Source organism: Homalodisca vitripennis, chromosome X, assembly GCF_021130785.1.
Source record: "Homalodisca vitripennis isolate AUS2020 chromosome X, UT_GWSS_2.1, whole genome shotgun sequence".
In the NCBI taxonomy this organism is placed as follows: domain Eukaryota; kingdom Metazoa; phylum Arthropoda; class Insecta; order Hemiptera; family Cicadellidae; genus Homalodisca; species Homalodisca vitripennis.
Genome location: NC_060215.1, coordinates 108610198 through 108637013, shown reverse-complemented (window position 1 = coordinate 108637013; position 26816 = coordinate 108610198). Strand labels below are relative to the sequence as shown.

Below are 26816 nucleotides of genomic sequence, written 5' to 3'. Positions count from 1 at the left end.
CTGTTCGTTCAGTTCGGAAACTGTTATTAACATTATGGACATTGTATGTTAAAATTGTTTAGGTGGAATATGTATTTGATATATTTACACAGTTCTGTCACACATGGATCATGTCTATGTAAAGCGTTGTGTCTGTTCGTTCAGTTCGGAAACTGTTATTAACATAATGACATTATATTTTAGAATTGTGTGTAGGTGGAATATGTATTTGATATATTTACACAGTTCTGTCACACATGGGATCATGTCTATGTGGAGCGTTGTGTCTGTTCGTTCAGTTTCGGAAACTGTTTATTAACATTATGACATTGTATGTTAGAATTGTTTAGGTGGAATATGTATTTGATATATTTACACAGTTCTGTCACACATGGATCATGTCTATGTAAGAGCGTTGTGTCTGTTCGTTCAGTTCGGAACAACTGTTATTAACATAAATGACATTATATGTTAGAATTGTGGTAGGTGGAATATGTATTTGAGATAAATTTACACAGTTCTGTCACACATGGATCATGTCTATGTGAGCGTTGTGTCTGTTCGTTCAGTTCGGAAAACTGTTATTAACATTATGATCATTGTATGTAAGAATTGTTTTAGGTGGAATATGTATTTGATATATTTACACAGTTCTGTCACACATGGATCATGTCTATGTGAGCGTTGTGTCTGTTCGTTCAGTTCGGAAACTGTTATTAAACATAGTGACATTGTATGTTAGAATTGTTTAGGTGGAATAAGTATTTGATATATTTACACAGTTCTGTCACACATGGATCATGTCTATGTGCGTGAGCGTTGTGTCTGGTTCGTTCAAGTCGGAAAAAACTGTTTTATTAACATTATGACATTGAATATGTTAAGAATTTGTTTTAGGTGGAATATGTATTTGATATATTTACACAGTTCTGTCACACATGGATCATGTCTATGTAAGCGTTGGTTGTCTGTTCGTTCAGTTCGGAAACTGTTATTAACATAATGACATTATATGTTAGAATTTATGTGTAGGTGGAATATGTATTTGATATATTTACACAGTTCTGTCACACATGGATCATGTCTATGTGAGCGTTGTGTCTGTTCGTTCAGTTCGGAAACTGTTTATTAACACATTATGACATTGTATGTTAAGAATTGTTTTAGGTGGATGAATATGTATTTGATATATTTACACAGTTCTGTCACACATGGATCATGTCTATGTTGATGCGTTGTGTCTGTTCGTTCAGTTCGGAAACTGTTATTAACATACAGTGACATTGTATGTTAGAATTGTTTAGGTGGAATATGTATTTGATATTTTTACACAGTTCGTGTCACACATGGATTCATGTCAATGTGAGCGTTGGTGTCTGTTCGTTCAGTTCGAAAACTGTTTATTAACATATGACATTATATGTTAGAAATTGTTTAGGTGGGAATATGTATTTTGATATATTTACACAGTTCTGTCGGTCACATGATCATATCGTCTATGTGAGCGTTGTGTCTGTTCGTTCAGTTCGGGAAACTGTATATTAACATAATGTGACATTATATGTTAGAATTGTTTAGGTGGAAATATGTATTTGATCTATATTTACACAAGTTTCTGTCACACTATGTGAGCGTGTTGTGTCTGGGTTCGTTCAGTTCGGAAACTGTTATTAAATAAGTGACATTATATGTTAGAATTGTTTATGTGGAATATGTATTTGATTTTTATGTTTACACAGTTCTGTCACACATGGATCAGTCTATGTGAGCGTTGTGTCTGTTCGTTCAGTTACGGAAAGAAAACTGTTATTAACATAATGACATTATATGTTAGAATTGTTTAGGTGGAATATGTATTTGATATATTTTACACAGTTCTGTCACACATGGATCATGTCTATGTGAGCGTCTGTGTCTGTTCGTTCAGTTCGGAAACTGTTATTAACATAGTGACATTATATGTTAGAATTGTGATAGGTGGAATTATGTATTTGATATTGTTTACACAGTTCTGTCACACATGGATCATGTCTATGTGTGAGCGTTGTGTCTGTTTCGTTCAGTTCCGGAAACTGTTTATTAACATTAATGACATTATATGTTAGAATTGTTTAGGTGGAATATGTATTTGATATATTTACACAGTTCTGTCACACATGGATCATGTCTATGTGAGCGTTGTGTCTGTTCGTTCTCCCCCCCCCCCACCCCCCCCAGTTCGGAAACTGTTATTAACATAATGACATTATATGTTAGAATTGTTTTAGGTGGAATATGTATTTGATATATTTACACAGTTCTGTCACACATGGCTCATGTCTATGTGAGCGTTTGTGTCTGTTCGTTTCAAGTTCGGAAACTGTTACTAACATTGACTGACATTATATGTTAGAATTGTTTAGTGGAATATGTATTTGATACATTTACACAGTTCTGTCATCACTCTGATCTTGATGTGAGCGTTGTGTCTGTTCGTTCAGTTCGGGAAACTGTTATTAACATAATGACATTGTATGTTAGAATTGTTTAGGTGGAATATTGTATTTTGATATATTTACACAGTTCTGTCCCACACATGGATCATGTCTATGTGAGCGTTGTGTCTGTTCGTTCAGTTCGGAAACTGTTATTAACCATAATGACATTATATGTTAGAATTGTTTAGGTGGGAATATGTATTTGAATATATTTACACAGTTCTGTCACACTATGTGAGCAGGTCTTGTGAGTCTGTTCGGTCTGTTCGTTCATTTCGGAAAACTGTTATTAACATTAATGACATTTGTATGGTTAGAATTGTTTAGGTGGAATATGTATTTGATATATTTACACATTGTTCTGTCCACACAATGGATCATGTCTATGTGAGCGTTGTGTCCTGTTCGTTCAGTTCGGAAACAGTTATTATAAATTATGACATTGTAATGTTAGAATTGTGGTAGGTGGAATATGTATTTGATATATTAACACCAGTTCTGTCACACATGGATCATGTGAGCGTTTTTTTTTTGATCTCTATGTTTTTTTTTTTATTGTTGTTGTGGTCTGTTCGTTCAGTTCGGAAACTGTTATTAACATAGTGACATTGTATGTTAGGAATTGTTTAGGTGAATATGTATTTTGAATATATTTAACACCAGTTCTGTCACACCATGGATCATGTCTATGTGAGCGTTGTGTCTGTTCGTTCAGTTCGGAAACTGTTATTAAAACTATTATGACATTGTATGTTGAATTGTTGTAGGTGGAATATGTATTTGGATATATTTATACAGTTCTGTCACACATGGATCATGTATATGTGAGCGTTGTGTCTGTTCGTTCAGTTCGGAAACTGGTTATTTAACATAATGACATTATATGTTTAGAATTGTTTAGGTGGAATTATGTATTTGATATATTTACACAGTTCTGTCACACATGAGCCATGTCTATGTGAGCGTTGTGTCTGTTCGTTCAGTTCGGAAACTGTTATTAACATAGTGACATTATATGTTAGAATTGTTTAGGTGGAATATGTTATTTATGATATATTTACACAGTAGTTCTGTCACACATGGATCATGTTCTATGTGAAAGCTGTTGTGTCTGTTCGTCTTCAGTTCGGAACTGTTATTAACATAGTGACATTATATGTTTAGAATTGTTTAGGTGGAATATGTATTTGATATATTTACACTGAGTTCTGTCACACATGGATCATGTCTAATGTGAGCGTTGTGTCTGTTCGTTCAGTTCGGAAACTGTTATTAACATTTATGACATTGTATGTGACAATTGTTTAGGTGGAATATGTGTATTGATATATTTACACAGTTCTGTCACACATGGATCATGTCTATGTAAAAGCGTTGTGTCTGTTCGTTCAGTTCGGAAACTGTTATTAAAATAATGACATTATATGTTAGAATTGTGTAGGTGGAATATGTATTTGATATATTTACACAGTTCTGTCACACATGGATCATGTCTATGTGAGCGTTGTGTCTGTTTTCGTTCAGTTCGGAAAACTGTTATTAACATTAATGACATGTCATGTCAAGAATTGTTTAGGTGGAATATGTATTTGATATATTGTACACAGTTCTGGTCACACATGGATCATGTCTATGGTAAGCGTTGTGTCTGTTCGTTCAGTTTTCGGAAACTGTTATTAACATAATGACATTATATGTTAGAATTGTGTAGGTGGAATATGTATTTGATATATTTACACAGTTCTGTCACACATGGATTCATGTCTATGTGAGCGTTGTGTCTGTTCGTTCAGTTCGGAAACTGTTATTAACATATGACATTGGTATGTAAGAATTGTTTAGGTGGAATATGTATGTGATATATTTACACAGTTCTGTCACACATGGATCATGTCTATGTAAGCGTTGTGTCCCTGTTCGTTCAGTTCGGAAAAACTGTTATTAACATTATGACATTGTATGTAAGAATTGTTTAGGTGGAATAAGTATTTGATATATTTAACACAGTTCTGTCACACATGGATCAAATGTCTATGTCTATGTGAAGCCTGCTAGTTGTGTCCTGTTCGTTCCAGTTCGGAAACTGTTATTAACAATAATGACATTTATATGTTAGATAATTGTTTAGGTGGAATATGTATTTGATATATTTACACAGTTCTGTCACACATGGATCATGTCTATGTGAGCGTTGTGTCTGTGCGTTCAGTTCGGAAAACTGTTATTAACATTCAATGACAGTATATGTTAGAAATTGTTTTAGGTGGAATATGTATTTGATTATATTTACACAGTTTCTGTCACACATGGATCATGTCTATGTGAGCGTTTGTGTCTGTTCGTTCAGTTCGGAAAACTGTTATTAACATAATGACATTGTATGTTAGAATTGTTTAGGTGGAATATGTATTTCATATATTTACACAGTTTCTGTCACACATGTGTCTAGTAGCGTTGTTGTGTCTGTTCGTTCAGTTCCGGAAACTGTTATTAACATAATGACAATTATATGTTAGAATTGTTTAGGATGGAATATGTATTTGATATATTTACACAGTTCTGTCACCCACACTATGTGAGCGGTTGTGTCTGTTCGTTCAGTTCGGAAACTGTTATTAACATAATTGACATTATATGTTAGAATTTGTTTTAGGTGGAATATGTATTTGATATGTTTTACACAGTTCTGTCACACATGGATCATGTCTATGTGAAGTGTGTCTGTTCGTTCAGTTCGGAAACTGTTATTAACATAATGAAATTATATGTTAGAATTGTTTAGGTGGAATATGTATTTGATATATACATTTACACAGTTCTGTCACACATGGATCATGTCTATGTGAGCGTGTGGGGTCTGTGTCTGTTCGTTCAGTTCGGAAACTGTTATTAACATAGTGACATTATATGTTAGAATTTGGTTTAGGTGGAATATGTATTTGATATATTTTACACAGTTTCTGTCCCCCCCCCACACATGGATCATGTCTATGTGAGCGTTGTGTCTGTTCGTTCAGTTCGGGAAACTGTTATTAACATAATGACATTATATATGTTAAAATTGTTTAGGTGGAATATGTATTTGATATATTTACACAGTTCTGTCACACATGGACACATAGACATGTGAGCGTTGTGTCTGTTCGGAACGATATCTCAGCGGAAATGAACTCAGGAAATAAGGAAGCGCAAATTGTGTATGAAATGTTGTAAAATATTTACATTTATCAGGTTAACTTCAGAACTATGTCCTTCAGTACTTGTATTGCATTATCTATTTAGAAATGTATGCTATAAAAATACTGTAAATTATAATCTAACAAAGAATAATACATAGTTTGGTAATAAACTTGCTAGACAGTGCGCGTTTTCTCATCTTCATGTTAGTCTTGAAGTCAAGAACCAATTTGCTATGTATAGTGACAGATACTGGTTTGCCTTGAAATCGATAAAAGAGTCAATGAAAGAGAAACATAAACAAGTTATTCGTGACTTCACATGCTTCACAGTTATAATTTTTTATACAGCTTAACGTGCTTCACTGTTATTATGTTTAAGTGTCTGAATATACAATTAATTTGTGATTTTGACTACCGCTGTTGCCGAAGACTGCTGTTTTTATTCTGTTGTAAAAGAGATTTAGCCGAGTAGTGTTAGGCATTCAACCATCCCTGAGCTTTAAGAGCCAGCTCGAAGTGCCTTGATATGGTTTTCTTAACATGGGGCTTACCATACAAATATTTCTACAGATATAAAAGTAAGTAAATTACAATAATGCAATTTACTGAGGTTGTCCCGTTAATGAGTTTCTATTTGTTTACAGCAACAATAATATGTATGACAGTTTTAAAAGATAATTGTATTTCCTAACCTTCCGTAAATTTCAGTGATATTTTTATACCTTTAGTAAAAGAAGAAATCCATTCCATAATTATGAATTGCAAACCATATTTTTCTACATAATACTTTTATAATTTATTAGTTTTTGGTCTTTACAATTAGCTTTAAATTTTATTCTATTTTATCATATGTTTTTTTATATTTTATACATATGTTTTCGTAAACAATATCTAACTGATGATGCCTTATCCGGCGAAAGCGCTTTTAAAATAAATGTAATGTGGAAGAATGAAAAATGTCTTATGAATTAAAACCTACTCACTTCCTTCAAGAATAAAAAGCAGAAAAAAGCAAAAATAATAGTTGTAATAATAGGAGTTTAAGTTGCTACAGCTTCTTCTGAAGTATAAATATAACAAGTAGGTTTTTTATATATAAATTTGAATTTGGAAATTATTAATTCACTAAGGTACAGTAGCATTTAAAGTATGGAAATAAACTGCAATGCTTTAAATATATCAATAAAACGATATAAAAACGATATGTATGTGTTCTGATTGAACAAAAGCTTAAATGCACTATAAATATAAAAGAAGCTTATTTTTTTAACAGTCTCGTTAACTGGACTGAGGTTCGAGAAACTTGTACTTGAACCTCGAAGAAATAATAATTACACATTAGTAAATATAGATTTACTAAGTATTTTGAAATAAGCATGTTTCATCATTTAAAAGAATTTTAAATAAACTTAATAATAGCTGGTGAATGCTTAATACATAGTCTGTGTTTAATGTCCGACCGCATCATTTTAGCCTAAGAAAACGCCATGCTGAGTCGGAATTGAAACTGGGATGATAATATCACTAACACATATATACACATAGTGAGGAAATAGAAATAAGTAGATATTACTCACAGATAAAGTAACTTATTTATTCAAACGAACTGTGCTAAATTCCAAAGTAAAACCATAATCAATATTTGGATTCACAAATATCCTTCCTCCACCGTCTGTTTTATATCAGAGCAAAACATTTTCAGTACGTCCCCTGCAGGCAGAATGTTTATAACATATTCATTTTTTTCGCAAAGGCTAACAAAATATCTGTATGCCACTCCTTTATCAATTCCTAAATTGTCCAACATTTCATTCATACTTGGCTTTATGGTATGGAAGTATGAATATTCGATGGCATCCTTCAAACCTGGAATCCCGGTAACCTCGTCTACTCCGTCAGCCTTCAGGCAGTCAGGACACAGGCTGGATAACGTGTCTAATAACCTATGTTGAAAACTCTTTGGGTATCCCCATGTTGGTGCTCTCCAGCCGGTGTAGGTGCCGCTGCTCATGTAGTTCTGTGGAATAAAACATTATTAGTCTATACAGAGTTTGAGGTGGCATAATCTGATTTCGGTTTAGTAGTTTATTAATTAAAAAATATATTTTGTATCAAAATAAAAAGTCAAGGAATGTCTAATTTAACCAGGCGAAGTTAGGGCTAAGAAGCCCTTTCTAACACAACCCGGGACCAACGGCTTGACGCTGGCTAAACCAAAACCAAGGACCTGGCAAGCGGGCTTATTGGGAAGACAGGATCACTCATCCAATCAGCAGCATCGCTAGACGTTGCTTGATTAATTTATCTTGCTATAACCATCGTACCTGCTATAATTATTCGAAATAGGAATTTTCTAGTCAGATCTATATAAGAATGGCTAAAAGTAAGTATGTGATTTTTTACTTTATCTTATAACATGACTGGAATGTTATTTATTTTATTTGAGAAAAATGTTTATTTTTAGTTCACGTTGCAGCAAAACCCTCTTTTCCAGCATTCTTTCACATTCATGATGTAACTAATTTTAATATTTATTGCCATTCTATTCCATTAAACCTGGTTACAACTCATTAATTTTCATTACTTTAAAGACCTAGGGACTGAATATAAAAGAAGCTTATTTTTTTAACAGTCTCGTTAACTGGACTGAGGTTCGAGAAACTTGTACTTGAACCTCGAAGAAATAATAATTACACATTAGTAAATATAGATTTACTAAGTATTGTGAAATAAGCATGTTTCATCATTTAAAAGAATTTTAAATAAACTTAATAACTTTAAACTTAATTTTCGAATTTTTCTCGTCCTTACAGAGAGTTATAGTAACCGATAGTTATAAAATTAAAAAGTAAAGCAATTAAAAACTTGTAATACCACTTTAAGTCACAACTATATAAATTTTTGTCGTTGTCCAATTTAATTTCGAGTTTAAATTTAAACAATTAAACTTAGGTACTATACAATACACACAGCGTAATCGGCATAAATTGAAAACTTTAAAGGTTTCACTCAAGATACTTTCTTAAATTATTCACTGCATCTAATATCACACACAATACTACTACGTATAACTATCTCTTTTTCATACAAAAGTACCACATTATTTACAGCTGTAGAAAATAATAGTTAACAAAAGCTTAGTAAACAATATATGTTACCGAAGTAAAAATGTGGGATTATGTATTTCTTACAATATAGTACTATAGTTCTACCCTTTTAGAAAGAATTGCATACATCCTTAGCTAAAAAGATTACAATCAACCATATTTTGTACAGTTAAAAAATTAAAGCTGTTACGTAGAGTTTTTAAAACAAAGATGTAGTCATTGGAAAAATTTGTGGGTTTTTAAGTATTATAATGTTAATGGCCTCTATTTTTAATCAAATTTAGTTGATATTGTTTACACAGACAACAGGCATCGGTATTTTTTATAAATATTTTGTTTACTTGTTTAATTCGTAAAACAGCGTAGATTTAAAATATGCATATTGTTGTAAATATATCATATATAGAGGAAGACGGACGCTGAGCCGTAATAACTTAGATTGTTATGGTTACATAATGATTTAAGTTCCATTTAATTCAAAGTTACATTTAATATTTAATGCGGGATTAACGTTTAAATTACGAAATATTATTACAGCCAAAATAAAATTGGACAAAATACCAATGCTAGACAAAACATTTTGGTTTAAATCTATTTATATATTTAACACAAATCTTTATAAGAAATAAAACATATGAAATTCTTTACATAGAGAAGGCTATAATTCATTAAGAACAATACAATTTGGGCGTGAGGAGTAGGTAATGAATATCGACTTAGAATAATGCTTGCATTTTAATACTGTATTCAAAATGTATGACTCATTCAACTGAAAATTGGATATCGTAATCGTCTGGTATCATAAAATATAGATAGAATATTATAGTTTTGTAGTATAATAGTAGATTATTTCTCCCCATTTTGCTGTTATGAGTCCTTTCATAATTGATTGACAATTGAATAGTTCCTTTATAATCTTACCTTCGATTACAAAATCAGTTTAAATAAAAATCTCGAACTATATTGCCTCGGTATTGAGTAAAATAAAATTCAAGCAAGGATACTGAAGTGTATCAATTGTTGACAACACCATTTCTCAATATGTTGAGTTTAAAAAAGTCTTGATCTTTAATACACCGCATTCTATTTTTTTATTTACAAAACAATAACAATAATAATAAACATATTGTGGATGTATTAAAGGGACGAAAGAACGCTGTACGTTGCCGTCATAACCAACGCACTCGCATAGTACATTACATGGTAGAGTTGTATAATATTAGAGAGTTAATATAAAATGTTAACAACTGGAATCTGTTAAACTGTCTGAATACATTATTTCAACCAAATTTAAAAGTATATATCATCCATAATTTCTTTCAGGTTTTCGTCCCTTCAATAGTTCATTGGTTCTGAGTTTTCTACTGTGATCATTACAATTTATTACTGCCATTTAAACTAAGAGAGAACCATGGAGTTCTAATTATCAAATAAAATGATAGTAATATATTTACATGTATAGTATAGTACTATTAAATAAGGTAATATAATATATAATAATCACCACTGTAGAAAAACTGGTGGTCCTTATCGGCTCTAATACAAGTCACATAATATATTACTGGCCTGCGAATGTGACTTAAATACTACACTTGTAGCAGTAAACCTGAACAAATCATGTGAGTTTTCCAATAATGCAACTGATAATTCTATAAGGAATTTGACCGACTAAAGTATCTAAATATATATTCATGTTTACCTGTGGATAAGAATAGGAGTACTGGTAAGGCACCCCATTTTCCAACACAGTAGCGGAAGTTAACATAGCAGTTGCCAAGACAATAATAGTCCACATGTTTAGTCTAGAATGAAGAATAAAATATAATAATCTCTTAAAGAGTTCCAAATAAATAGAATAAAAGAACTTAATAACTACACAATTTCCTTTACGTATTTATTGTGTGTATGCATCTAGAGCTGTTTAATACAGATTGATCCACAACATGTATTGCCAAATTTTAAACTAAAACATGGATAAATTATTTGCCCGTTTAATATGTAAATCATACGCCAAAGAACCCTAATCTCAGTGATTCCAATCAATCATGTGTTCGTTTCATAATATACAATTATTTATCTAGGAAAAAGATGGCAGCACCACCTAAAGCTGTCTCTACAATCAAAACAAAATAAATAATTATCGGTGATGCGTAAAGTTGGTTGTTGCCCAAGACCTGGCAATGAACTTCTCACAATATTACGAGAGCATCCTATGGGCCCTCAAGCCGCAGCACACGTAGCCAGAAGAAATGCTCGTATTTTATAGAAGTACGGAAAGGAACGTAGTAATGTTTATTGTTAGCTTGTAAAGTTTGTTTTAGTTGCGTGTAACATTTTACTCATTTTGCAAACTACGCGGATATTTTAAACTACTTAAGTATTTTTCAGGGGACTTGAGAAGTTTTCTATGTCGATTATAAAGTATTGACTCGGAAAATGAGTAGATTTCAAAATATCTTTTGATGTTAATATAGCCACGATTTCATTATCGCCAAAACTTTAAGTGGAAAAACACCGAATTGAGTGTTTGAGATTCATATCCTGGCAACGTAACTGAAGTATCCAGCTGAGGGGCTCACGTTTGTTATACCTTTATGGTAGATAATATTTAGGCAACTATGCAGATCTCACAGAAATATGATACAGTCGATTTGTCAATCACTCAATAAAACAACCGAAAACAGAGTTTTATTTACTGTAAAACAAAGACATAAATACCCCGACATACATTTTAACAATATTTTACATGGTAATCTATATAAAATAACTGCCTATATTATGCAAGCCAAAATATTAGTCGTTACTAGTCGTTTATTAAATAGAGTGTTTTCGACGTACATATAATTTTCCACTACATTATATTGACCTTTAGAAGTACCGATTCGGATTTGATATGTAAGGGCCCAAATGGTCATTTTATTGTGATATATATTTAGGGATCAGGATTACTTAACTTATATAGTAAAATACTACATGCCCTATAAAACTTAAAAGTTATGTCTTACAATTACTATACAAAAATTAAATATATAAAATTAAATTACCGTTTCTACGGTATACTGTACTTATCCAAAAGAATTGCGATCCACTATCAATTTACTTTGAAACAACTAAAAAGTATTGCTCTTTCTCTTAGCATTAAAATAATTATGTTATTAAAAAAGATTCGTGCAATGTAGTCAAAAGTGGGTTTTACATAAATTAATATGAACATTTATATAGAAAGTGTAAAAGCAATAGTTCAGTATGGTATAATGTACAAACTTAATTCACTTACCTGCTTCAAGCAAAGTAGAGGAACGTTTATAGTTTAGTCAAACTTTATAGTGTTCAGGTGCTCTAATATCTCTGACAAGAAGCCGTAAATATCGACACAGTATATGGCCTGACAAATGATAATCATGTGCCGTAACATTTAATTAAATATTAGATAAGAGAACAATAATTCATTTACTAAATTTTACGCAACATTAATAAATTTTCATTATAATTTATTGATTGTAAAACATGGAACAATGCTCTGATTTTAGAGAAAACGTGATAAATGTATTTCCTAATTATAACCTAATTAAAAGTCAACACCGAATCAAGGCACCAGCGTGACTCATGGCAGTAATATTTCTTATCATCCTTGGCCTGATAGTTTTACGCCTTTTTCTCTCAGTTTATTAGATTTTTGGTTCTGCCTATAAGGTTCGCTCGTAATTAATATCAGCTAGGCTCTATGGTTTATTATGGTTAGGACTAGTCACCGGCCATATTGTAGTCTGAGCATTATCGAAGCCTATTACTCGAGATGCGGGACAAATCTCATTTCTGTCCGTCTGTTCCTATGATATCCATAAAACAAACTGGATATAGACTTGATCTTTTCCGTTAAGATTTATTTCTATATAGGCAACACTGAGTTTAATGACGCGTAACCATAATGGCGACGAGAACATAGCAGAATAAATATTTGTAAATACACTTCCAATATATTAATACGTATTAACTAACAATCTCAATAAAAAAAAATAATAATTACTTAGTGAATTTATTTGTAAATTCTTATATCACATAAACTTTGGTATGAAACCCAAATATAAAACGCAAATTGTAACTGAATGATATGGAACGATGTCCCGTGGAAAACTTAACCTACGCACTTTAAATTTTGGATGGAAATTCATTGAAAAATAAGTTAGAAAAAGTTCTGTGATGATAATGCTATCCAAAAATAGATGTTAGCTAAACGTTATTGAATATAATCTCAGTCGGCTGACAAACAATTCTATTTTATCTTCCATGGGATGAAAGGATACTTTTGTATATTGCCTGTCCTTCTGTGATATCTCTAAAATATCATAAGCAATAAACTTCAAATTTTGAATTGAAACTTTGCGAAATATCATTCATAATTTCCAGTTTGAAGTAGGATTTGACTTTGCAGGCCAAAAAACCGTAGTCTTTCCACTGATCAATGACGAGTTCCTGCTACTTATTTCTAGTTTTCTTTAGTGGTGTATGTAAATATTATTCACTCAGCTGGTTTTAAGTTTCCTTTTTATGTTTTTAAAGTTTCTTTTAGATTGATTTCTTGACATTCTACATTAAGTAAAAATTTGTATTCGATTTAAAACTGACTTTCGTACGAACTATAGACTTTAAATCGTCAACACAAATCTGAACTGAAAAAAACGAAGCACGTAATGAACACGCACACTCCTGGGTATGACACAACCATAAGAGGTGATAATACTCCCCAAAGGCTTAACATTAAACTAATATGGGTCATTGATTTCTTTTCTATTTTATTCCGCTATGTCGCCATACAAAATGGCTATTGTGTGTGCACTAGTAAAACCTATAGCTATCTTAAAATCCATGTTTTTTTGTACTTGTTATTATCATATTCATTATGCATATCTCAGAGTCACAGAGGTGAATAATTCGTTTAAAGTCAGCGTCTTGACTAGTAAATTCTCAATCGACTAGACTAGATTTTACGAGATCAGCCTCTAGTCTAGCTAAAATTCCGAACGGCCTTTCACTGATCTCTGAAAGTACTCCTTGGTTATTACGTAAATACCAGTATGTAAACTCTTTTGTCCCTTTAAAAGATCATTGATGCCAGATTGACTAAGGAACTCGAGTCCTGTTTTAAGAGAATTTTAAAAAAGGGTTTGATTTTTAAAGACTTAAACAACATGAAATCTGATTAGTAAGTTGAAAAAGTATGTTATTACTCATAGCCATATCAGGAATTCAAAAGAAATATGTAATTGTAAAAGGAATGAAATGAAGTAATTGGATAAATAATGAATCGTTCTGTTTTCCTTATCCCATATATTATAATGTGGAGAGGGAAGAAGACTCTCAGATCTTAAAATATTTTTTTAGATTTAGTGAAATTTATATTTCTTAGGGAATGTCAATGATAATTCACATATGCAAGAAAGACTAAGACTAAATCTGAGAATTCGGTGCTATGAGACGACCAAACTGTACTAAGTAATCGGAAATTGTGGATAAAATGTCTTCATCTACAGGTAGGACTAAACATTGGAATAGTTTCATACTAAACAACTTAACAGAAAAATATTTGTAATCAAAGTTTTACGCTTTATATAAAAATGTTACGCTGGTTTAAAAGATAATGGGGTTCATGAGGTAAATTTGGGTTTTTAATTGTCAACACATATTTTTATCACCGATTAAATATTTATTTAAATAAATTTAAATTACATCTCAAAAGCCTTTTTAACTGAAATACTTATAAAAATAGAAAAGAGAGGCGTGGAAATGTGTTTCACTTCGGTTGGTGTCAGTCTTCCCATAGAAAGTCAATCAAGTTGTTTGTACTAACCTTTTTAAGTACAAAAACTTAAAACTATTAGTATGTATATTAATATCTCAGACAAAAGTGAAAAATATTTACCTTACGAAAAATATGACACAACGATATTTTATATATTAAAATTATACAGGCATTCTTGGCAAAATGTTCTGATAAAATCAGTGCATGTGTAACTGAAAGATAGCTAAAATTTTATAATTAAATGAATTTAATACTATACATAGTAGCCTGAAATGATTGATACATTTTATTGACAAACTTTTATTAGTGCTCGAATAGAACTAGTTAATCTGGTATATTTACAGAAGTTATACTACTAAAGTACTAAAGCACAAGTAAAGGTAACGGTATAGATTTACTATTTTTAAATTATTCATAGAAATAAGTAATCTTTATGCCATAAATTAATAAAAATTGTATTGCTTCGCAGGAGTGTTCAATAACTATTCCAATCTGTTTATTAGGTATAATAGACTTTGTTTCTTTTTTTATAGTGAAAGTCAAGAATTGTTTAAGCAAGAACAAGTAAGTAAGTAAGTAAGTTGTTTGTTTTATTCAAGAACAACTTTTCAAAAACAATCGATAGGATTTATATGAACATCATTACACCTTGCATATTTTAGGAAAATGTCTAAAACTAACAAAACATTTTCATACATTCATTGTTCAAAATACATAAATTAATGATTAAAATGCTTACCTTTTGTGTTGTGAATCAGGAGTCAACTGAGGAAACTCACTTCTTCACTTCCATATATAGCTTCAGTTAATAACGAACCTAACATAAATATCTATCTATGACAGTTTTACGACCGATGGATGTATTGTTTTCGTTAAATTAGCGTAAAAAGCATGTAAGTCGTATATCATACTTGACAATACATTATTAATGAATTCAATCAACTGTGGTTGTTTCGTTCGCTGATAAGAAGTTTATTGTTGTAGCGTCTCAATCTATAATTGTTTCACTTGCAAACAAGTGGAAACTCATAAAATAGTACTGCGTCATTCATACATTCCTACAAAACTTGTTCCATTATGTCTTGAATTATATTATATCAATATTAACCATATTATTAAAACTAATCGAGTAATAACAATGGCCTGTATTTAAGTTAATAAATTATTCATTTAAATAAATTCAAGTCAGTGCAAATTTAAGTAAAGCTAGTAGATTTTATAACAAAATGATAGTTTACCTTATAAAACTAAAATATAGGAGTTCAAATTGCGACAGTGATGTTGAGAACAGTTCAAATGTATCTGTTACAAATTGAAAATAGATTAATTTTAAATTTTTCTATTGCTTATGCACTTGAAAATTAATAGACAATTTAGGCTTGATTTATTTTATACAGAATTTCTGTATTTAATCATAATTCATATATATATATATATATATATATATATATATGTATATATATATATATATATATATATATATTTTATATATTACTATACTAAAGTTATTGTAGAAACAATTCACAAAAGTGACGTTTGTTATGAAATAGATAACCTGAGACCGATCAAATTTATTTTAACTTTCTGTAAAGTATTTGAAATATTCACGATGGTGTTATTAATTTAAGATAAGTTAAATAACCCGAAATAGGTATTAATCACGACAATGTACTCAATGAATATCAAGTGGGTAATTATTTGTATTAGAATGTTTTACAATCTGTTTGATAGTAGTTTAAAAGAAAGTAAATATGTGAAAGGTTTATTTTTATTGAATTTCGAGATATTTTTAACCTAGAAAATCAAAAAATAACATTTACAGTGATGAAAGCTGTTCTATGAGAGACACACGACTCCGCTATATCCGGATAGTTCTAAGCAGAGGAGAACAACTGCAAGTATGTGACCGGCTCAGCTCGTCACAGGGCTCGATTCCCTCTGCGACATTGCTTTTGCGAGAGACACACACGTCTCCGCTAGATCCGGATAGTTCTAAGCAGAGGAGAACAACTGCAAGTATGTGACCGGCTCAGCTCGCCACAGGGCTCGATTCTTTTCTGCAACATTGCTTTTAGAGCTTCACTAACTATTGGTGTAAGAGGCACACGACTCCACTAGATCCAGATAGTTCTAAACAGAGTACAACAAGTGCAAGTATGTGCCTGAGTCAGCTCGTTACAGGGCTCGATTCTCTCCGCAACATTGCTTTTAGAGCTTCATTAACTATTGGTTTAAGAGGCACACGACTCCACTAGATCCAGATAGTTCTAAACAGAGTACAACAAGTGCAAGTATGTGCCCGGGTCAGCTCGTCACAGGGCTCGATTCTCTCTGCAACATTGCTTTTAGAGCTTCACTAACTATTGGTGTAAGAGGCACACGACTCCACTAGATCCAGATAGTTCTAAGCAGAGGAGAACAACTGCAAGTATGTGACCGGCTCAGCTCGTCACAGGGCTCGATTCTCTCTGCAACATTGCTTTTGCTAGAGACACACGTCTTCAATTTGATTTACGGTTAGCAGTAAAATGTATGCATTCAAATAAACGTTAAACATTACTAGGCCTACAACAAAAAGTAGCCAGCAAACCTAAAATTTGCAAACTTTAACTTGTCTACAGATAGCTAGTTACATTTTCCCTGTTTAGAACATAATACAAAGGAAATAGTGACTGTACGTTTTAAAGAAAAAATTTAATACAATTTACCAACCAAAAACTACTCATATTATTTACATACTATTTATTATCTGCAACTTTTATTCCAATGATTATTTTAATCTTGCATTTAATGTTTTTAAATTTGAAATGACAGATAAATCAGAATATTGCTTTGACATAACAATAATTAGGATACTAATAATGCCAGTATTAAAAATGACTGGAGTCCTATAGGCCCAATTTATTAAATTTACTTAAGAGTAATCTTTTGCAAAAGGCCTATTAATGAATGTCGATGAATGAATAGTCAACCAATTTCAAATATCATTAATTGCCAATAAGTTAATATCACCATGAATTTTTACCGTACATAGTTACAAAGTAATGAATCAAATTAAATCAGTTTTATTGCAGTGACAATAATACAATGTATAGCAAACGTTACAAATTTTAATCTAAAATTTCTTACATTCACACCACAAAATTCTCATTCACACATACAGTTTTACACTTATGCATCTTTCATCCTTCACCAATATATCCCACTTTGAACAGCAGAATCAGTAGTGTAATTGGGCGGTCTCCCCGTTAAATGCTAATAACACTCCCCTCCATTATAAAATGCTTGTGACACCAAGTGGTTTTTAAGGCACATTTTGAACGCCTTGGGCGTTAGGGAATTTTTCATTGAATTTGGCAGTCTGTTAATAAAATTAACAACTGCCTGTGAGGGCAGGTGTTCAAAAACCACTGTTCTGTGGCTTGCAGTTCGTAGTAATTCTCTACCTCGTGTCTCATGCGTATGTATGTCCCGGGCTCTGGTTAAGGCACACTTATACATACAAAACAAAACGGTTTCCGAAATGTACAGACACGGGAGAGTTAACAGCTGCAATTCCTTAAAAGCTTGCCTGCACGACTCTCTGAATTTTATTTTTGCGATTATTCGAATAGATTTTTTTTGGAGTTTGAATGCTCTCTGAAACTGAGAGCTTGCGCACGCCCCCCACAGGACCACTCCGTAAGACAAATGGGGGTAAATTAAGCCACAATACGCCGTTATCAGTACCTGACTTGGGCAGTATTTTGCTTAGGATCTCAAGACATAAATGCCTGAGGAAATCTTTGCGCAAACATGATTGATGTGTTCATTCCAAGTCAACCCTCGATCAAGGTGTATTCCTAGGAATTTTGAAGAGAGGACTTCTTCGAGTGTGGAATCAGCTAACAAGACGGCAGATCCACAATGGTTGCATACATCGAGCAAATCAAAATTTAAAACGTTGGATTTTGAGGTGTTTGTTGTGAGATTGAGGCTTTGGAAGTATTGTACACAGTTATTGATGTCAACAAAGGCCTGTTACAAACACTTCACTTGATATTGCACTAAAACAGAGAGTCGTATAATCAGCATACTGCACTAGTCCTCTATGCAGAAGTGATGATCCTATATCGTTGATATAAAGCAGGAAAAGCACAGGACTGAGAATGGATCCCTGGGGAACACCGCAACTCAGTTCTATTGGTTTTGACGATTGATTTGATATTTGGACAACTTGGGATCTATGACTTAAAAATGGGCTAAGCCATGTAAGGGGCACGCCTCTGATACCATGGGACCCAAGTCTGTCGAGCGGTATGTTATGGTCAACGCAGTCGAATGCTTTGGAATGATTTTATATGATAAAAATTCTGCCTTACCTCTTAATAAAATCCACAGGGTTTTTAAATAGCCAGAGAAGAGGGTTCCTGACGAACTTTACATCAAGAGTCTAACGCCAACTGCCTGTAGAACAATGTCGTACATCCTGACAGTAACTCTCGTGTAAAAACTTGTGGGGTCCATAGTTCCATTGGGGAAAGTACGTGTGGCAACGTTTGTAGCGGTTGGAATTTAATTGCTCCTTCAGTGCAAGATAGGCAAATGCAAGTCTTCAATATCACGGAAATGAAGGCGTTCCTGCAACATAGCTAAATTACGATCGGTTGATCTGACTGATGACCCAAAATGTATTTTTCACGTAACGATGACGTTACATAGGTTTCTCAAAACCTGCTTTAAAATATTAATTTTAAATGTTGTGAGAACTTAGCAAGGACACCAGAAGTGGATTACAAGCACCAAATAGTATATTTTGATAGAAGTTGGTGTCAAGCTCTTAACCCAACGTAAAAGTATTTATATTTTCCTCGTCGGGACAAGGGAATATCAACTATGGCATTGAAAATATTTTAGACTACATGACGTATTTTTCAAAGGACAGAAATAAAGCCTTTTTGACCATAGCAGCCTTGAAAGTATTAAACAATTATATATTTTCATCGAAACAACAAGAAAAACTTAACTATTCACTTACTTAGTTCATTTTCGCCACATGAGTGCTACATTACATTGAGTGATTTTGCTTATTAATGTGATAACATAAAATCTGTAGTTAAAACTTAAATATAAATTAAATCAATTCTTGTATGTGGGCTTGGTGTGCGGTTTTGGGCCTTCTCAAAGCATGTAATATCATGCACGGACATCAATTTCCAAATATTATGTACCTCAATCCCTGGCTCCGGGTCATATTTGTGAATCTGTGACTGGCTTTAAAAGTGCCGCATTTGGAATAGTTTTAGTTCATTACAGCAAACATAGATGAGTATACGGATATTTAGCTCAGTATTAGATAGTAACTTCAGAAATGATCTTATAATGATTGCATTGTAGAGTACAACTCATACAATGCAATCATGTGCAGTAAGCAGTTTATTTGGCTGGTGCGATAATTAAAAATTAGGCCATATGAAAATCTACATATACTAGGTATATATTGATATAATATCCAAGGATCTTAGGCATTATTGGGAATATCCTTCCGCTCAAGTCAAGATTAACTTAAGTCCTACTTTAAATGGGAAAAAACTAAAATATAATCTTTTCTTCAGTAAGCACATTCCATATCGTATAGACAGGGATCGATGTTACAAAAGCTTAAGTGCTATTATTGAGAAATAAACCATTTGCATCTGAAATACAACAGCACTTCAGCACCATTATTTTATAAGCTTATTCCAGGAAAGTGATTCACCACTCGGTTCTACTATAATGGTCACGGCCGAGTCGACCGCATCGTGTTTATAGTTCCTCAAACCACAACTGCGACTTAGTCTTAAGAGAGGATTTATACGGCATAATATAGAACTACTAAAGGAGTACTTTATTACGGATCATATTTATAAATAATGTAAAGTGATTGATGTTCTGCATCTGGTGTTTTTGTCTTTCTTACATTACAATGTGTTCCAAATAACTCTAAAGCTATAAAGTACAAATTTTGAACAAATGCTATACTCAGAACTGTTACTGAAAATACCAAACACAATTTTCTTTAAAAAGTCCTAAAATAGTTAAAACACACTTTATTTAACACGTGTTATTCTTATGCAACATGTATTTCGAACAATTCCCTTCTATAACTCATTAGATAACCAAGGAGAGGCAAGATAAAAATCAAATTCCTAATTAGTACGTTTTAAGACGATTTCTTTATTTTTTATATAGAACGTTGGCTATCCACTATGTAAAAGAATACCTCACTACAGCATTGACTGAGTTTAGTATGTATCTCATGACTATTACAAGGATTAACGTCGAAAGTTATAAAGATATCGAGAGTACATCGAGTAGTTAACATCGATATGGAGATGAGGATGAGCAGCTTCAATATGTAAGGTACAATATGCAGGAAGAGAGGCATTCGTGTGATCACTCCTTGCTAACCACAACGTTGAGCAGAACACCCTGTGCATTAAAATCTTCTTTATTGTCTGATAGTTTAAGCTATTAGCTACATTAGAGTATACAGAAACTTGTATCAGTGTAAGAAACAAGTATATAAAAGGTGTATCATTTTGCGACCTAATTTTACCAGCAATGATGTGACGAAATGATGTATCTAAACGTTTTGACTTTTTAAGAGCAAAACTTAATTTCAATTTCACTTTGTGTAGTTAAAGGTCCTGTAGATTCCAGACACTGTAAGTGTTTAAAATTGATTGAGAGATAATTTATGAAAATAGTGTAATACTTCATTGAGAGGACAGAACAGTAATACAAAAGTCTAGTCTACTACTCGTAGAATTATTCGTGAATAATAATCGTTATGCCATTTCCCTGTAATTCTTTATTTCTTGAGTTTTAGAGAAACATCATACTATTTGAGTTTCATTTATTTTTTTGGTATATTTGGTACTTTTTCTGTCACTCTTAATGTTATTCATAAACACTAAATTGACGCGTGTTACTTAATAACTCATCTACGCGCACATTAGTAACCATTTTCAGCCTACCAGCAGAACAAATTAACCGATTTGAACCATAATTTTGTTTTTTTACCATACCGACGGTGTCACAGATATACTATATATATATATCCCGTAATCTGGGACCAGTAGATCTTTTTGATTACATTTCAAATTATAATCCAAAACAAGTACAATAGTTTTAACATTCAGGGCTTAAACTTAATTTGTGTTCCACATTTTTAAACGTATCAAACGTATGCACCCCCAGCGTTTACAGCGATTTTTTGTGTTTTAAGAGATCTTATTAGATTGTTTACTAGACGGGTATACTTAACAGAGCAAAAAACTAATTTTTTATAGATGCAAGGCTTAAAATAATTTGACCTTCTAATCCTTTGTTTAGAAAATATGAATCTAGTAAGTCCCATATTTTTTAATTCTTTGCCCTACATTTTTGGTTCCCTATAAATTGCAAGATATTCCAGGTACATTTTATTTTTTTGCGACCATTGAAGTTATTTTTGATTGGTTATAATTAGTGGAGTGAAAACAAATGTTGTAGCAATGGGTTTTAAATCCTCTTCTGGGGGGGGGTGGGGGGGGGGGGGGGTGGGGGGGGGGGGGGGTGGGGGGGGGGGGGGGTGGGGGGGGGGGGGGGTGGGGGGGGGGGGGGGTGGGGGGGGGGTGGTAAAATTGTGTCAGTAAGCTGATCGACACGACTCTCTGTTTCAGAGATAACACACAAGAATGTTTGGAGCTAACAAACCTTTGTCGATATCAACAATTGTGTGGCAATATTATCAATAGCCTCAACCTTCAACCGAATTCTTCGAAATCCAACGTGCTAAATTTCGCACTGCGGTTCCAATGGACCTCCCCCATGTGGGTCAGCCGTCATGTTTGGCAGATTCCATATTGGAAGAAGTCCTACTCCATCAAACTTCCTTGGAATACTCCTCGACCGAGGGGTTGACAATGGCATAATCACATTGACCATGTGTGTGCCATACTGTCCTCAGGAAATATATGTTGTTGAGGTCCTTTGGCTCCGGTACTCGCCCCAGTCCAGGTATTGATTGCGGCATATTTATTCGGGCTAATTCACTCTCACCTTTTTTTTTTCCTATGGAGTGGTGTTGTGGTGGGGCCTACACAGGCAATAATATCCTGAGGGTGTTCAAATTGCAAAAAAAAGCAATTCGTATCATCGCAAAGTTGAATTTCAGAGAGGGTCGTGTGCAGGACAGCATTCAAAAACATTGCAAACTGTTGACTTTGGCCCAGTCTCTACATTTTAGAAACATCTTTGTTCTGTTTGTCTAAATGTGCCCTAACCAGGGGACGTGACATACACGGGTATTGAGACTAGAGGCAGTGATAACTACCGTACTGGAAGACACAGAACGGTGGTTTATGAGCACTTGCCCTTCGCAGGCAGGTGTTCATTTTTATCCAACAGTTTGCCAAATTCTATTACAAACGCCCAAAACGCCCAAGGCTTCAAAAGCTTCGTCTTAAGCGCGTCCGTTTCCTCGTGTCAAATGCATTATACAGCGTTGACGAGTTTCTGGCGTTTAACTGGGAGACCGCGCCAATTCGATGACTGACTATCCATCTGCTGTAAGTGGGTTGACATAGGCGATGGATGAATGAAGACTGGAATGCATGAACATTATTGTAAGTTGTGGACGTGGTGGTAATTGAGTAATGCGAGTCCTTAAATTTATAATTTAATTCTGAACGTTTGCCATACAATGTGTAATTGTGACGCCAAGCAATTAAAGATTTGATTTGATTTGACACACACACAACCCACAAACCCGCGCGCCGCGCACACGCAACACGGGCACACGCGCTCACGCGCACAACACGCACACTCGCCACGACTCACACACAATCCGCGCCACATGGAAACTTCAGAGAGTCGTGCAGACCTGCTTTCAAAAAATTGCAGCTGTTGACTCTGCCATGTCTCTATATCTTGGAGGCAGTTTTATTCTCCAGAGCAATTTGGATTTAGAAATAAACAGATCCCCAATTTACGCTGTGAACAATCTATTGGACAATGTTGTCGATGGTCTGGATAGGCGAGAACATGTGCTTTAGCATATTTTCTCGATCTGTCCAAAGCCTTTGAACTGCGTGCACCACGAGGACATCTGTTGCACCAGTTGGAGAAAAGTGGCATTCGAGGTCTCCACCCCATTTATTGGATCGGTTTTCTTACCTTAAGGATCGAACATTAGTGCGTGGAGATTTCGAACGTCATTTCAAACAACAATTTAAAATAGGCCCACGGTGTTCCCTCAGGGTTCTATCCTCGGGCCTCTCCTGTTTTTGATTTATGTCGGCGGATTTGAATTCAGTTATACCAGTCATGGAAAACTTAAAAATAAAGTTCAATATGCCCCCGAATGACACGACTTCTTTCTGGTTTTTAAAAAGTAAATCAATATACAAGAATTTGGGGAAAATCAACCTCCTTTTATGGAACTGAACACATGCATATCAGTATTTCACTGAAATGGAACTCTAAAAACAAATCAGTTCAAAAACAATAGTAGTAAATTTCGGCCTTCGGTCCAGCATGGATCGAGTCCGTGCTGTCCGGCGTTATTATATGTTGACGACAACCGTTCTCGAAGGAAAAATAATTCCACAAAGTTTTTGGGAATGATTCTGGACGAAGGACTGAGACCTGGAGCGATCATGTTGACAGGGTCTGTGCTAGAAGTTACCTCAGGTATTTTGTTGGCTCTGGCGCAATTCTAGCAAAATATTTGTTCCTCAGATGTTTTAAGAATGGCCTACTATGGCCTAATCCATCCTCATATTTGCGTATGGTGATATAAGACTTTGGGGAAGTTTTGTGCAAAAAACAAAATGGAGCGCGTCTTTAGACTCCAGAAAAAAGCTTTGTCAGAAAATCATTGAAAATTTGAATTACAGAGAGTCGTGTAAGGGAATCTTTCAGGGAGTATGAGATTGCTGACTATTGCCCTGTCCCTCTATATTTTGAGGTGATCATGTACTGGCAGATCAAGGTTGCAACCTTGATTCGTGGCGGTGACGTTCATCAAATATGAAACCTAGAGGCAGGGACAACTTTGCGAACTCGAATCAACGCAGATTGACATTAGCGTCAACCATTTTTACCGCAAAAAAAGAAAGTTGGTGTCCAGATTAATCAAGCAGGCTCCCTTGTAAGAAGAATCAAAATTTCCAATAATCAAAGAATCAATTTTAAAACGGCGTCTCAAACTCCTATTGGTTGTCCCAAGGCCTTTTTTCTACCTGACTCTGTTTGATTGTAATTCATAGATAAGCCCGCTGGGTAATAATTTTGGAGAGTGCTGGATCTGAAGGTCAGATGCGATTGTGTCTTGGGAATGATTGTAGGGAATTTGTGAGTAATGAGGTTTGGCGTGAAATGTGTAAGATAATATCGTGTAAATTGACAAACCTATTGACGATTGCGAACTACGATGTCAAAAATTGTTTAAAAGAATGCAAATAAAAGAGATTATTATTATTTTTTATGATTCTGTAGAGTCAAGAAAATGTGCCCTGACTAGGGGCCGTGACGGTGCAATGAATTATGAAACGAGAGGCAAGTAGGACCAACTAACGCGTTTTCTGGGCGACACAGAACGGTTGGTTTATGACAACACCTGCCCCTCGCAGGCAGGTGTCCCGTTTTTCCATCAATACAACAGTTTTGCTGCTGATTCCATGAAAAACGATACAAACGCCCAAGGCGTTAAAGAACTCGTCTGAAGAGCGCTTATTTACAGCATCTAAAGCATTCTTATAGGCGTTCCGTCGAGTGTTTTGAGGAATTATAGTTGTTGGTGAGAACCTCCAATTTAGAAAGACTGACACTGGCGTTGGCGGTGGACAGAGATTGGGCGTATTGGTAAGTGGTATGGATGAATGTAACGATTGTAAATGTCTGAATGTGGTATTTGTGAACGGAAGTGTAAAAAATTTTAGATTTATTCGGTATGACCTTGCTGCTGCCCCCACATAATTGTATTAGTTATAATCAATTCAACGGCAATAAAAGACTTGACTTTGACTTTGACTTTGACTCCACGCACTCCACGCACAAGTCACGGCACAGTCCGCGCACAACGCCCGCACACGCGCACACGCACAACCAAGCACGGCACCCACTACGCGCGCGGCGGCGCGCGCCGCCATGCACACACACACAAACACACACACACACACACACGAAAAACCCAAAAAACAACCAAAACGGTTTTTTCTTGTTGTGTTTAATGGCTTTATCTATGACGGAGTTTTGATTTGGATTTGGTTTTTGTTAATTATCTATTTATTGTGAAACTATTGTGGTGGAGAGCACTGGACTGGATTATATTGCAAATTGTGTGTGATAATTGCATGTCCATCTTGAGATTTAAACATGCTCAATGTAATTGGGTGTGTAACCTGATAAATTGTTTGTAAATTGTAAATTATATATTCTGTTCCAGTATTTTAATGCTGGTGGTTAACATTTTAATTATGGCCGGACCCTTAATTCGATAAAGGGAAGTGCTCCGATGGTCAGTTTTTCTAATTGTTTGGTTCGTTTTACATTAGACAAAGGGAGAAACTTCTTCTTTCAACATCAGGGATAGTGCGGCGTGCCATAATTAAATAATTCAGATCTGTAAAAAACTAACTACGGTTCTGGAGGTTCCTTAGACCAATCTCAATGATGTGTGTACAAAAAGGGCAAATATGTAAAAAAATAAAGGCCAAATACATTTTTAAATTATTTTACGTAAGAATCGGACACTCTTAATGCTTTCGAATAAAAAGAGAAACACTTAATATTTCTGAAAATTGTTGAGAAACTAAACTTTATTGAATTTGTAAGAGTTTTTTGTTTCCCCTTACATTGATTGTGGAAAATTGATACTGTGATTTTTGCCGAACCAACTGTAATTCCTTCTTTATTAAGGCATTTCCTCAGACTTCAGCTGCGTCTTTATAGTCTTTGTTTGTTTGGTCACTGTGATCATCGTCAGAGCTTTTAAAAAATGTTTGCAAGAAAACATTATGGCCTTTACATGAATTTCATTTCATGAAGTCAATTTTTGTCTCAACCAAAACCAAGATGAAGTTATAATTTTTTCCTCTTTAAAAAAAAAAACTGAGTTTTTTCCTGCTTTTAGGATATTTTAGTTTGCTTTATTTATGATTTAGGTGCTTTTGTTCGTTAAAGAAGTAAGTAAAAAGAGCTGTACTACAATTATTTTTTCCTTCTTGGATTTACTAAACAGAGTTTGTGTTTCTAAAAATTCTTTTTA

At 33.9% G+C, this 26816-nt stretch overlaps 1 protein-coding gene across 1 annotated transcript; it reads right to left on the bottom strand.

Moving 5' to 3' along the window:
• Positions 1-7208: 7208 nt before the first annotated feature.
• On the bottom strand, positions 7209-12129 carry LOC124368565. Its single transcript, XM_046825808.1, has 3 exons — positions 12020-12129; positions 10442-10544; positions 7209-7652 (listed from the first exon to the last, which is right to left on the bottom strand). Exons 2-3 carry the CDS (start codon positions 10535-10537, stop codon positions 7284-7286), a joined length of 465 nt encoding a protein of 154 aa, XP_046681764.1. The 5' UTR covers positions 10538-10544; positions 12020-12129; the 3' UTR covers positions 7209-7283.
• Between the last annotated feature and the right edge of the window lie 14687 nt (positions 12130-26816).

Excerpts from the sequence above, each read along its gene's own strand:
- LOC124368565 (XM_046825808.1), bottom strand. The coding sequence starts at position 10,537 with ATGTGGACTATTATTGTCTTGGCAACTGCTATGTTAACTTCCGCTACT. Across the intron at positions 7,653-10,441 it reads ACTCCTATTCTTATCCACAG|AACTACATGAGCAGCGGCAC; the intron begins GTAAACATGAAT and ends TTTATTCCACAG.